At 38.5% G+C, this 13,813-nt stretch overlaps 1 protein-coding gene across 5 annotated transcripts in view; it reads right to left on the reverse strand.

Annotated features, from left to right (window-relative positions):
- Positions 1-2,410: 2,410 nt before the first annotated feature.
- The window catches only part of LOC123566008 (angiogenic factor with G patch and FHA domains 1-like), a 59,239-nt gene continuing 47,836 nt past the window's right edge, over positions 2,411-13,813 (reverse strand). For all 5 annotated transcript variants that reach the window (XM_045359822.2, XM_045359823.2, XM_045359824.2 and 2 more), the window contains one exon: positions 2,411-3,104. In XM_045359822.2, coding sequence (XP_045215757.2) covers positions 2,889-3,104 — 216 coding nt within the window. In that variant the 3' untranslated portion in view covers positions 2,411-2,888. The remainder of the gene's footprint in view (positions 3,105-13,813) is intronic.

A 13,813-nucleotide genomic window follows, 5' to 3' on the forward strand; every position in this document is an offset into this window, starting at 1 on the left:
CCGTTGTTGTTCGCCGTTGAAAATATCAGTTTATATCCATTTTTTAAATTTAAAGCTGTTCGCCGTTGAAAATATCCGTCAATAAGGAATTACGTATGAAGGTTTAACTGGAATAAGTTCCAATGAAAACTTATCAGAATGTTGTCAAGTGCCAGTTAACATCCTTAATTCTTCTTTATTCGTTTCTTATGTTGTCATTTACATCAAATTTTAAGTGCCTTTTCATAACAATGACCTTTTCAACGTTCAAATTATTGATAGATGGCAGTTCAAAATATAATAGAAGCAACTCAAGATAAATATTCTTGTCCTCAAGGTACTTATTATACAATGCTAGATGTTTCAATTTTACAGAGGGAAAATACCTGCGAATGTTTGTGTGATAAGCATACTCTTATTACTGATAGCTGGGATGGCTTGTAGTTTTTTTTTTGGTCTTTTTAGTTGTAATGGCCCCATCAGCGCACTGAAGATGTGCCATTTGTTAACACATGAGAAGTTCTGGCAAGGATACTTCTGGCCAAGTTTGAGGAACATCTGTCAAACTTATGAAAAAAAGATTGTATATGTACTTTTGGATATTAAAACAAATTTTCAATGATAGCCCCAACAAGAAGAAGTTTGTTAAGGTATTCTTATTTTTAGCTTTGGCGGCCACAACATATGGAGTACATCAGAATCATATGAATAAAACTGAAAGATCTCTATACCAGCAAACCACAAACCATTTGGTGAAAATCTTTAAGGTGATTCAAGAGAAATCACTAAGATTTTTTTTTCTATTTTAGCTCTGGTGGCTCCTAAATGCAGTCAACGATTTGAACAAATTTGAGAAAGATCCATGCTAGGATGCTACAGGGCAAGTTTGGTGCAATGCGGACAAGAAGTTTCAAAGATGATGTTTAACCTTTAGCCCGCTAAATTTCTAAAATTGAATGGTCCATCATTCACTTTGGGCAATACCACTTATTATTCGAAGGGGTATTCAATGAAAATTTACTGAGTGCAGACCATGAGCAGCCTACACGGATGTTCAGTCTGATTTTGGTCTGCACTGGTCGCAAAGGCAGAATCACTTGCCACCAGCGGGCTAAAGGTAAAGAAAAATGTTGACGCAGGCAGACGATAGGACGACGACGGACAAAGGGATAAAAAAATCTCACCTGTTAGCTAAAATGAAAGAATTATAAATAATTTCCCTAAAATTATTCCCAGAGGCCAGGGTTTCAATCACGCAAATTCTAATGTACAATGACAATGACGTTTCGCCTCTTTGTCTAGGGGTCCAGTGGCCATTATCGATCAATATCATTGTGTTCTTTGAAGGGGAAAATAAGTAGTTATTTTGAACTGAGACACAGTAAACAAGAAAGGGACATAAGATCAAACACGTCTAAGACAGTTAAGAAGAAAAAATAAGAATCGAGATCACATTAGGATTTGTTTCTTTAATAGACAATAAACTAAGATACAGACATTTTCATAAAATTCATCCCGTTATTTAATCGTACCAAATTACTGAACCATACTATTAGTAAAAACATAATTTAGTTTTATCCAATAATATATGGATTCAAGAAAACTAATGGACACGCATAAACAAACTGCACGTCTCGAGTGACCATTTTCGAAGACGGGTTACTCAATACTGAAAAACAATCTTTCAAACTGAATAATTTTTACAGTATATGTGTGTTCATAACACACTAGTGCCCGAACTCCTGTCACTGTACTGTAATATATTACTTGTTGACAATTCAAGACAAAGCATTCTTTTACATTACATTTGCTGCTACAAAAACTTATCAAGGAACTAAACTTAAAGGAACTAAAAGTGTATGCTGTTGGCATCAAAGTGGGTAGGAGGGGTGAGTCAATCCCAAACTAAACCTCAGATGTATTACATCAACTACTGCATAACGGGACTCCAAGTGAAACACTTTTTGAGATACGTGCGACACAAACTTTCAACTCAATAATGCATAGTTTTTACTATATCAAGGGCCATAACGCTCGACTAGCTATGAGAAATCCCAAACAAAACCCACAACTCCACATGCTGAATAACAATCCTATACTGTCTCTAGGTCAATTCTATACTGACTATACTTTTTGAAAGACAAGAAACACAGACTTTTAGGCCCTTCAATCATGTGTTTGACTAAGTCAAGGGCCGTAACTCTGGCCTGTCTGAGTGTAATCCCAAACAAAACACCAGGTGCACAACGTTTTAATGCTGTACAAAAATCCGCTTATGTTTCATGAACCCAGATCAAATTCTTTTCGAGTATGTGCACAAAACTTAGACCCCTTATGCGTAATTTGACTAGATAGGGCCATACCAGCGATTGTCGAGTAATATCCAAAATAAATCAGGTGCATACTAGCATGTAAATGTCCAGGAGTTTAATTACTGTTAGTCAAATCATTTTGAGATATATCCAAAACAAACTTATAGGCCCTTCATGCATATTTTGACTGCCAAGGGCAATAAGTCAAATCATGCAGAGTGAAATCCAAAGGAAACTCCAGGTGCACAATTTCACATACTGAATAACAAACCTAGGATATTTGATTACTCTATATCAAATACGTTTCGAGATATACACGGCACCAATTCGGACCGACGGACGGACGGCTTGACAGGCAAACATGGGAAAATCTAAGTGCCCCCTCCTACTCCCTTAAAAACAAAACTTTTGGTGGCACGTGGAGTGATGCAATACTATAGAAATAATGCTCATAGCAATGACCGGTTTTACAACTGACTGTAAATTATATGCCACTTCTGACAGGCAGATAGACGCACGATATACCCCAAACTTTGCATCAATCAACTTTCTGTAAATCGAAGCTTGAATCTTTCATATGGTCAAACACATATTTTGTCACGTAAACTCAGAATCTCCTTGCGTCCACTGCTTTTCTGATGCAGTTCCTTCGTTGTTACACTTCTCTGATTCAATCTGTTTGTATCTTTCCTGTGCCTGTATTCGTCTATTGGCTTTTTTCATATCTACAGTGCTGACATCGTCGGCTGAGAAAGCACCTGCACTAGCAGATCCTAATCCAGCCTTCTGACTAGCTCTCAACGTGACAGAAATCTGAAAATATATAACTGACTGTTAATTATAATAAATATAACAAATAATTGATATTCTACTATTTTCTTTTATTTTACAGACCACGTATCATAAGAAGCATTACCAACTTTCCTCCGAAGGTATTTACACTGTCATTCCCAAATGTTTATTTTTCTATAAGTTTAACTTTTATCATACTCTTTTTTTTTTTTCAACTTGTCTTTATAAACTGATCGAATTATATTATGCGTTGATTTGTTTGTTTGTTTTGGGTTTAACGCCATTTTTCAACAGTATTTCAGTCATGTAACGGCGGGCAGTTAACCTAACCAGTGTTCCTGGATTCTGTACCAGTACAAACCTGTTCTCCACAAGTAACTGCCAACTTCCCCACATGAATCAGAGGTGGAGGACTAATGATTTCAGACACAATGTCGTTTATCAAATAGTCACGGAGAACATACGCCCCGCCCGAGGATCGAACTCGCAACCCCGCGATCAGTAGACCAACGCTCTTACCTACTGAGCTAAGCAGGCGGCGTTGATGTATGAACCTTAATTCTTTAGTTTGATTTCATTTCAAATACTTCCAATTTGAATATTCCATGTTGGGTTAACCTCACATCAGCGCAGTATGATTATAGGTCATATCACTACGTTCATTTGAATACCAATGTAGCAGTTTTAGAGTTTTAAAAATAATTATTAACTGTAAATGTCTGCTAAAAAATCACTATGACTCAACAAAACCTCAGGTGCACAACTCCACAGACTGAATAACAATGCAATAAGCATTGATTACTCTATGCCTTAGTGTCCATTTCGCACCTCCCAACACACACACACGCATGCACGCACGAATTTGGGAAGGCACAAAAATAATATCATTAGTGAACTTAGGGTTTCTACTTCTTTTGGAACAAAATGCAGCATCATGATTTCAGATAACATTCAAGCAGACAAAAACAAACTTCCCATAACGCCGAAGGTCTACCAGACCGGATGCTCTAATTTTTTGATGTACTCAGTTCAGGCAGACGCTTGCTATCTTAAGGATACGCAAAGGAAAGAATATTCGTTCATAAAGTTGGAATTTGTCATTAACTGCATAAAAAGCCATTAGTAAGCTACTCCTTAAAGAAGCCTGTATCTGACATATTTACACAAATTTCATTATATCTTATAAATAGATTCCATCAACCGAGACTGCTAATATTTCGTTTTGTTGCGTTCTTTGTTTCCAAGGGATCTCCTTAAAGCTTTTTGAAACCTTCCTACCATTTATGCTACAGTAACTTCCTAATATAAATTTCATACATACTGTTGGAAATTCAAAGATGTGCCAGAGCAGATTGGGGCTAGCTACGTTTCATTAAAACAAACTGTAAAGGCTGTACAGAAATTCATCGAATTAAGACTGCAAAGTCTAAATATAACTAGAAAATGCTTTTGTAAAAAAGCGCATGTCTCCCCCAATGCAAAGTCCTACAGGCAAGAAGTCAATAGGGGTCAGGAGCGAAAGTCAAAGAGACACTGATGGTTGGCTGCAATAGGGATCATCTACTTTGCATGTCCAATCATCCCGCTAAATTTCAACACTCTTGGCCTAGTGGTTCTCAAGTCACTGTTCAGGCTTCTGTGACCTTGACCTTTGATCAAGTGACCTCAAAATGAATAGGGGTCATCTACTCTGCATGTCCAATCATCCTATGAAGTTTCAACATTGTAGGTCAAGTGGTTCTCAAGTTATTTCCAAAAAATGATTTTACATGAACAGGCCAGTGTGACCTTGACCTTTAATAGACTGACCCCAAAATCTATAGGGGTCATCTACTCTGCATGTTCAATCATCCTATGAAGTTTCAACATTCTGGGTTGAGAGGTTCTCAAGTTATTGACTGGAAATTGTTTTCAATGTTCAGGCCCCTGTGGCCTTGGCCTTTAACAGAGTGACCCTAAAATCGTTAGGGGTCATCTACTCTGCATGACCAATCATCCTATGAAGTTTCATCATTCTGGGTCAAGTGGTTCTCAAGTTACTGACCGGAAATGGTTTTCAATGTTCAGGCCCCTGTGACCTTGACCTTTCACAGAGTGACCCCAAAATCGTTAGGGGTCATCTACTTTGCATGTACAATCATCCTATGAAGTTTCAACATTCTGGGTCAAGTGGTTCTCTAGTTATTGGTCGGAAATGGTTTTCAATGTTCAGGCCCCTGTGACCTTGACCTTTGACAGAGTGACCCCAAAGTCAATAGGGGTCATCTACTCTTCATGACCAATCATCCTATGAAGTTTCAACATTCTGGGTCAAGTGGTTCTCAAGTTACTGACCGGAAATGGTTTTCAATGTTCAGGCCCCTGTGACCTTGACCTTTAATGGAGTGACCCCAAAATCGATAGGGGTCATCTACTTTGCATGTACAATCATCCTATGAAGTTTCAACATTCTGGGTCAAGTGGTTCTCTAGTTATTGATCGGAAATGGTTTCCCATGTTCAGGCCCCTGTGACCTTGACCTTTGACAGAGTGACCCCAAAATCAATAGGGGTCATCTACTCTTTATGAACAATCATCCTACGAAGTTTCAACATTCTGGGTCAAGTGGTTCTCTAGTTATTGATCGGAAATGGTTTTCAATGTTCGGGCCCCTGTGACCTTGACCTTTGACGGAGTGACCCCAAGAACAATAGGGGTCGTCTACTTTGCATGTACAATCATTCTATGAAGTTTCAACATTCTGGGTCAAGTGGTTCTCTAGTTATTGATTGGAAATGGTTTTCCATGTTCAGGCCCCTGTGACCTTGACCTTTGATGGAGTGACCCCAAAATCAATAAGGGTCATCTACTGTTTATGACCAATCATCCTAAGAAGTTTCAACATTCTGGGTCAAGTGGTTCTCTAGTTATTGATCGGAAATGGTTTTCAATGTTCGGGCCCCTGTGACCTTGACCTTTGACGGAGTGACCCCAAAAACAATAGGGGTCGTCTACTCCAGCAGCCCTACAACCCTATGAAGTTTGAAGGTTCTAGGTCAAATGGTTCTCCAGTTATTGCTCGGAAATGAAGTGTGACGTACGGACGGATGGACGGACGGACAGGGCAAAAACAATATGTCTCCTGGGGGAGACATAATTAATATGTTCATTTTCATATGAACTTACTTTCTTTTGGGACTTTACAGGCAAGTCCATAGTCGAGCATGTTGGGGTCAATTCCTTATCTCGAAAATTAATTTGCTGTTAGTCTTTCAATCTATTAATGTCGTCAGAAACCAATGTCAGTTGTGAAGTACTTAGAGAATATATGACTGAATAAATTAATTAATTCAGTGTGTTGAAAATATGGACTTAATCTCAGACTGATGTATTAAGTAGTTAGTCTTTCTGAATAAATCCACATTTGGCGCCATATAACCTATACTGTGTTGGTGCGCCGTAAAACCCAAATATAAATATAACTAGAAGATGCTTTTGTAAAAAAGCGCATGTATCCCCCAATGCAAAGTCGTATAGGCAAGAAGTCAATAGGGGTCAGGAGCGAAAGTCAAAGAGACACTGATGGTTGGCTGCAATATGGATCATCTACTTGGCATGCCAAGTCATCCCGCTAAGTTTCACACTCTTGGCCTAGTGGTTCTCAAGTCACTGTTCAGGCTCCTGTGACCTTGACCTTTGATCAAGTGACCTCAAAATAAATAGGGGTCATCTACTCTGCATGTCCAATCATCCTATTAAGTTTCAACATTCTAGGTCAAGTGGTTCTCAAGTTATTTTCCGGAAATGACTTTACATGTCTAGGCCCCTTTGACCTTGACCTTTAATAGACTGACCCAAAAATCAATAGGGGTTATCTACTCTGCATGTTCAATCATCCTATGAAGTTTCAACATTCTGGGTCAAGTGGTTCTCAAGTTACTCACCGGAAATGGCTTTCAATGTTCAGGCCCCTGTGACCTTGACCTTTAACAAAGTGACCCCAAAATCAATAGGGGTCATCTACTCTACATGATCAATCATCCTATGAAGTTTCAACATTCTGGGTCAAGTGCTACTCAAGTTATTGATCGGAAATGGTTTTCAATGTTCAGGCCCCTGTGACCTTGACCTTTAAGGAGTGACCCCAAAAAACAATAGGGGTCATCTGCTCTACATGACCAATCATCCTATGAAGTTTCAACATTCTGGGTCAAGTGGTTCTCTAGTTATTGATCGGAAATTGTTTTCAATGTTCAGGCCCCTGTGGCCTTGACCTTTGATGGAGTGACCCCAAAAACAATAGGGGTCGTCTACTCCAGCAGACCTACAATCCTATGAAGTTTGAAGGTTCTAGATCAAATGGTTCTCCAGTTATTGATCGGAAATGAAGTGTGGCGTAAGTACGGACGGACAGGGCAAAAACAATATGTGGGTGGGTAGGGGGGGAGACATAAATATAAAATCCACACTGTGCAAAATCCGTTTTCTGATTAAACAAGCTCTCATACATATCTGATACCGAGGTGAAGCAAAAGAAAGAAAATGACTTTCAGAGCAAAAAAAAATAACGTTATCGGTCTTTTTTTCAATTTACACTAAGATTTTCAAAATATATATGCGGTTATATAGCCCCTTTACCGGACCATAGCTAATGGGTTCATAATAGTATCCATTTGTTCTCCCCAAGTAACAAGCAACTTCCTAACAAGAATCAATTGATCAACGGATAGTCTTCATTGGGCATTTGTGTAACTAATGAGCAAACCCGCTTGACAAACATACGTCATTTCTCAAAACAATAGAAACTAGAGATGCTTTTGAGAAAAGCGCATGTCTCCCACAACTGTCCCTATGTAAAATGTCTAGTTTCTTTAGATGGTTTAGACAAGTGGATCCAATTATATGGTCTGGATGAGTGGATCCAATCAGTAATTCAAGGGCCATAAATCAAAAGTGCTTGGGTGGATTTGGCTAGTTATCAAACTTGGATAAGGTCTTATGGCCAAACGCATTTTGTTCAAGTTTAGTGAAGATCGGATAAGAAATGTTGGATTTAGAGAGCGGACAAGAGTAAAAAGGCGGATTTTTCGGTAATTCAAGGGCCGTAACTCCAAAATGCCTAGACCGATTTGGCTAGTTATCAAACCTGGCTGAGGTCTCATGGTCAAACACATTTTGTTCAAGTTTGGTGAAGATCGGATGAGAAATGTTCGACTTAAGAGTGCGGACAAGAGTAAAACTGCCAATTTTTCGATAATTCAAGGATCGTAACTCCAAAATGCCTGGACAGATTTGGCTAGTTATCGAACTTGGCCAAGGTCTCATGGTAAAACACAATCATTTTGTTCAAGTTTGGTGAAGATCAGATGAGAAATGTTCGACTTAAAGTGCGGACAAGAGTAAAACTGCCAATTTTTCGATAATTCAAGGGCCGTAACTCCAAAATGCCTGGACCGATTTGGCTAGTTATCAAACTTGGCCGAGGTCTCATGGTCAAACACATTTTGTTCAAGTTTGGTGAAGATCAGATGAGAAATGTTTGAATTAGAGTGCGGACAAGAGTAAAAAGGCCGATTTTTGGTAATTCAAGGGCCATAACTCCAAGACGCCTGGACCGATTTGGATAGTTATCGAACTTGGCCAAGCTCTTATGGTCAAACACATTTTGCTCAAGTTTGGTGAAAATTGGATGAGAAATGTTCGACTTAGAGTGCGGACAAGCTTTGTGACAGACACACAGACAGACAGACACACACACACACACAAACACAGACTGGAGTAAATCAATATGTCTCCCACACCACTGTGTGGTGGGAGACATAATTATCACTATAACAACCATACGTCATTCTCAAAGTCATTTATGTCAGTATAAACTACAGTAATATGAGTACATCATGCCCTGTGCCAGTTACATGAGAAAAATATTTCTAATACATGATATACAAATATTCAGTAAGCTATATTACTTAATATAAAATCCCTCCAAATCAGCTCAGAACATAAATGGGTTTATGTTTAGTCCATTATTAAAGCCAATTAATGTCTTGCAATTATCTGAAAGGCGTCATTCATATCCAGTTTTTCACCCACCAACCAAATTGCGGATTCACTGTACTGTATGATATACATATGTATTACAATAGATTACCGAGATGCACAAGCACTGTCTTCTTCTGTCATTGTCATTTTACACTTACACATTTCCGTTGATATGAATATTATAGAAGATACCTAATTACACGATTTTTTAACCTTAACTAACCATTTTCAATAATTGTCAGTAAGAAAAAGATACTTAAAAATAACTTGGTCTGCGCATTAAAAAATTATATCGGAGATTTCATCCAATTATCTAAACAAGAGCGCCACCAAGCGGGGCAATATACGCCTGAAGGGTTACATCAGAGGACGGTAGCAAAATTTAAAGAACTTGACTGTTGAAGCCCAAAGGACAGGAACGACAAAAAAGAAGAAATTCGAAAAAAAAAAAAATTTCTAAGTCCACAAAAAAAATTCTTACCAGGTAAAGTAATGTTAAAATACATCTAAAAATTGGATGTACCGTCCATATTGTACCACAGAAAAGTGGTCTTGGTTTTTCCCTACGGCCAATAACAAAAAAGTTTCAAAATAAGCTATTTATAGTAACATAAAAGGGAAGTAATTCAAAAAAAATTATTGTAAGAGAACAAAAAGAGATCTGCCAAATAAAAACAAGAGCACTGCAATGCAGAGCAATATACACAAAGCAAATTCATAAATGATCTTTGACCTCTAAGTGTGACCTTGACCTTGAAGCAAGTCATCCAAAACATGCGCTCTGCAGGTCACCTCAGTGTGGTGAACATTTGTGCCAAGTTTCTTTGAAATCATTCAAGCAGTTCAAGAGTTACAGAGCGGACACAAAACACACTCATATGACTTTTCACTCCTAAGTGTGATCTTGACTTTGAAGCTAGTCATCTGAAACAAGCACTCTGCACGCCGTCTTGGTGTAGTGAACATTTGTGTCAAGTTTCTTTGAAATCCTTCAAGGGGTTCAAGAGTTACAGAGCGGACACTAAATTGCTAACGGACGGACGGACAAACAGATGGATACCAGGACCATAACATAATACGTCCCTTCGGGCGTGTAACAAAATTTGTCATATCTTTGGATATTTAATTGGTATAGCGACAACAGCAACTAAAGGAACAGCAGAGTACTCTCTCCATGTTGCAATATACTGTAAATCACTTTATATTAGCGTGATCTTTATTTCGCGAATTCCGGCACCCTGAATTATTTCGCGGTTTTATGAATTCGCGATGGAAGGGTCAGGAATTTAAATTCGCGAAGGTTCTTATCTTATATTAGCGAAATTTCAATTAATTCAGGAAGTCATGATTATATTAATGCCTTTTTTTCAGTACCGTACCGAATTTATGCATGTCAAATATTTTGTATTAGCAATCGGTTACTTTATTCACACAGACTGAAATAATTGAGCCTTTAAAATCCTTTATTCAATTTAATGGCAATTATTTTTATTACACGTAATAGCTGATAAAATGTTCAAAGTTTGTTACAGCTATTTCATAAATAATTAACGCACAAGTATATAATACAATGGTGTGATAAATTGTCCGCTAATCCCTATTGTTGTCTAAACAAAATGTGTAAGGTTTGTTGAGAAGATAAGTGATGATATGGATCTTCCTCTCGGGCAACACACGCTCTGCTTGTTTGACACAAGGAGATGCTCTCCGTTAAAAACTGCCTGCTACATGTAAATCTAACCTTTAGCAGTATATTCTACATGAATTATTCATAATACATTGAAATGTGAAATGAATTGAAATTCATTCAATAAACATCGATGTACAGGCGGCTAGTATTGACTGCTGAACTTGACCGTATTTTGGACATTTTTTCGAATATGTCTGTATGTTATGGAAGGATATTTATGCGGATTCATGATTTCGCAATGCACCCGATTCGCGTAAAATAGCGAAAATTATAACAACGCAAATAATACCGGATTTACAGTATCTGTGAGGCAAAGTTCATGAAAAAATATCTTGCACATTCACTTTACCACTTTTCTGTCATATTTTGGACTATTTGAAGCTACATCAACACTATCTTTGCCAATGCGATAAAATAAAAGGGAAAAGTGGCGTGTATATTTTCCATTTTACATCTGAACCAAGTTTCATGAAAAAACAAGAGCTGTCTCCATAGGGTGACATATGCCCCCGATGGCACTTTGAATGAGTAGTTGTGGCCGATGTTAGAGTTTAGGACCTTTGACCTACGGAGCTGGGTCTTGCGCGCAACACGTGGTCTTACTGTGTCACACATTCATGCGTAGTTATTTTAAAATCCATGCATGAATGACAAAGATATGGACTGGACACGCCCATCAATGCACTATCATGAAAAATGACCTTTAAAGTCTAAGTGTGACCTTGACCTTTGAGCTACGGACCTGGGTCTTGCGCGCGACATGTCGTCTCCCTGTGGTACACATTCATGCCAAGTTATTTGAAAATCTATCCATCGATGACAAAGATATGGACCGGACACGCCCATCAATGCACTATCCTTTAATGTCTAAGTGTGACCTTGACCTTTGAGCTACGGACCTGGGTCTTGCGCGCGACACGTCGTCTTACTGTGGTACACATTCATGCCAAGTAATTTGAAAATCCATCCATCGATGACAAAGATATGGACCGGACACACCCATCAATGCACTATCCTTTAATGTCTAAGTGTGACCTTGACCTTTGAGCTACGGACCTGGGTCTTGCGCGCGACACGTCGTCTTACTGTGGTACACATTCATGCCAAGTTATTTGAAAATCCATCCATCGATGACAAAGATATGGACCGGACACGAAAATTGCGGACAGACTGACAGACTGACTGACCGACAGACCGACAGACGGTTCAAAAACTATATGCCTCCCTTTGGGGGCCAAAAAATTTTGTTTTTCTCATTAAACACAGGATCCCTCTACATGCGGTTGACAGACGGGCGAACGGGGGCAAACCATTAGTCCCCCCACCCAGGTGTTTCACCGGCAGGAAACTAATAAGACCATTAGCTTCATAAGATGGGTTTGACATAGAAATGTGATACAATTATAAGGTATAAATCAAAATATAAGGAATTAACTTGCGATAAAACAATATGCTAGTAACCAGAATCAAACATCACGATAAAATAACAGACATACTAAATCGTTTTGTCTAATAATAAATTTCGCAAATATCGAAATACAAGACTGCTCTTAATCAATTCTTACCATATTTGGCTGAAATTCTACCTTGATGTACATAAAAGGAGATACTGACGATGCAATAAATTGTGTATACACAAATCGCAGTCTAGTAGGTACTAGTGGGCTGAGAGTGTGTAAATACTCTGCCGCATTTTAAACAAAAGCCCAGATAGAAATCATTCAATCAAAATTTGTATAATATTTAGTTTTTATCCTTATAATACCAGATTTATATACATTGTAGCACCCTTTTCATGATAAACACTTTCAAAGGCGATTTACATAGAGCAAAGGTAGCCGCTCAGGGCGCCAAATTCATCCTCTACTAGTATAGACACAGAGTGATATGACCAGAGGGATAGAGAGAGAAATCCTTTAGATACAGGCCTGTCCAGCTAACATAGCCTTGCTCTTTGTGAATAGACAGTATGTTTCTTTAATGTGAACGGTGTATAGCACCGATACACGCAAAACCATCTTTCCTGAGAACCAGTTCTGGTCTCTTAGTTAGGTGGGAGTCACTCATAAGCATCTCAGAAATTTCCAGTGCCTGGACCGGGATTCGAAACCTCGAACCTCTGGATCAACAGTCAAGCATATCATCACTTGACCATTGGGCCACCATAACCACACTTTGTATTCTCTTCCTTGCACATTCATTTGTCTCATACTTTTAAGGTGATAGCTATCTGAAACGACAGGTGCTGTTGGAACTACAAACATTCCAACAGTGCGTAGTAACAGCTTTGAAGTTGGTAAATTTCTATTGGTTCGTACAGTATATCTGAGACAAAATTCAAGTACCTATCAAGGCCTGTGTGAGCCCTATTTCATGGCAATTTTATTTCAAAGGCTGACAAGACTGAAAAGTGTGTTATTTGGTACTTCAAGAACAAGAGCTGTCCATAAGACAGCCAATGCTCGACTATTCGACTCTTTGTCCCAGAAGCAGGAATATTACCCTAAATGTTAAACAAGGTTCAGGGCCTTCTAAAAGATAAACCTAAAAAGCAACAGAAACCCAATCCACAAGAGCTTGTCGAACACGAAATGCCCCCCTTGATGCATTCAGTAACTGCACAAGGAAAAGAAATTACATGCTCACTGTAAACAAAAGTTCTACCATTCTGGTTTAATCTGACCTTGACCTTTAACCTATTAACCTAACAAGAGGTCAGAGTGATCTTGGTGCCATCCACTGAGCCATTTTTGAATGTTCCAAATTTCAAGACTAGCTCAAGGTCAAAATCAAAGTCAAATTTCATTTCGGTACAAAACAACGTTTATGTGGTCCAAATTTGAAAGCTGTGGCTTGAGAAATGTGAAAGTAGGTCACAAGATCAATTTCAATGTCAAAGTTCATTTCGGTAGACAGAACTATGCACGTGCTTCAAATTTGGAGGCTGTAGTTCGAGAAATGTGAAAGTAGGTAATAGGTAAATATCAATGTCAAATTTCAATTCAGAACACAAAAATAG

This window comes from Mercenaria mercenaria, chromosome 8, assembly GCF_021730395.1.
Source record: "Mercenaria mercenaria strain notata chromosome 8, MADL_Memer_1, whole genome shotgun sequence".
Classification (NCBI taxonomy): domain Eukaryota; kingdom Metazoa; phylum Mollusca; class Bivalvia; order Venerida; family Veneridae; genus Mercenaria; species Mercenaria mercenaria.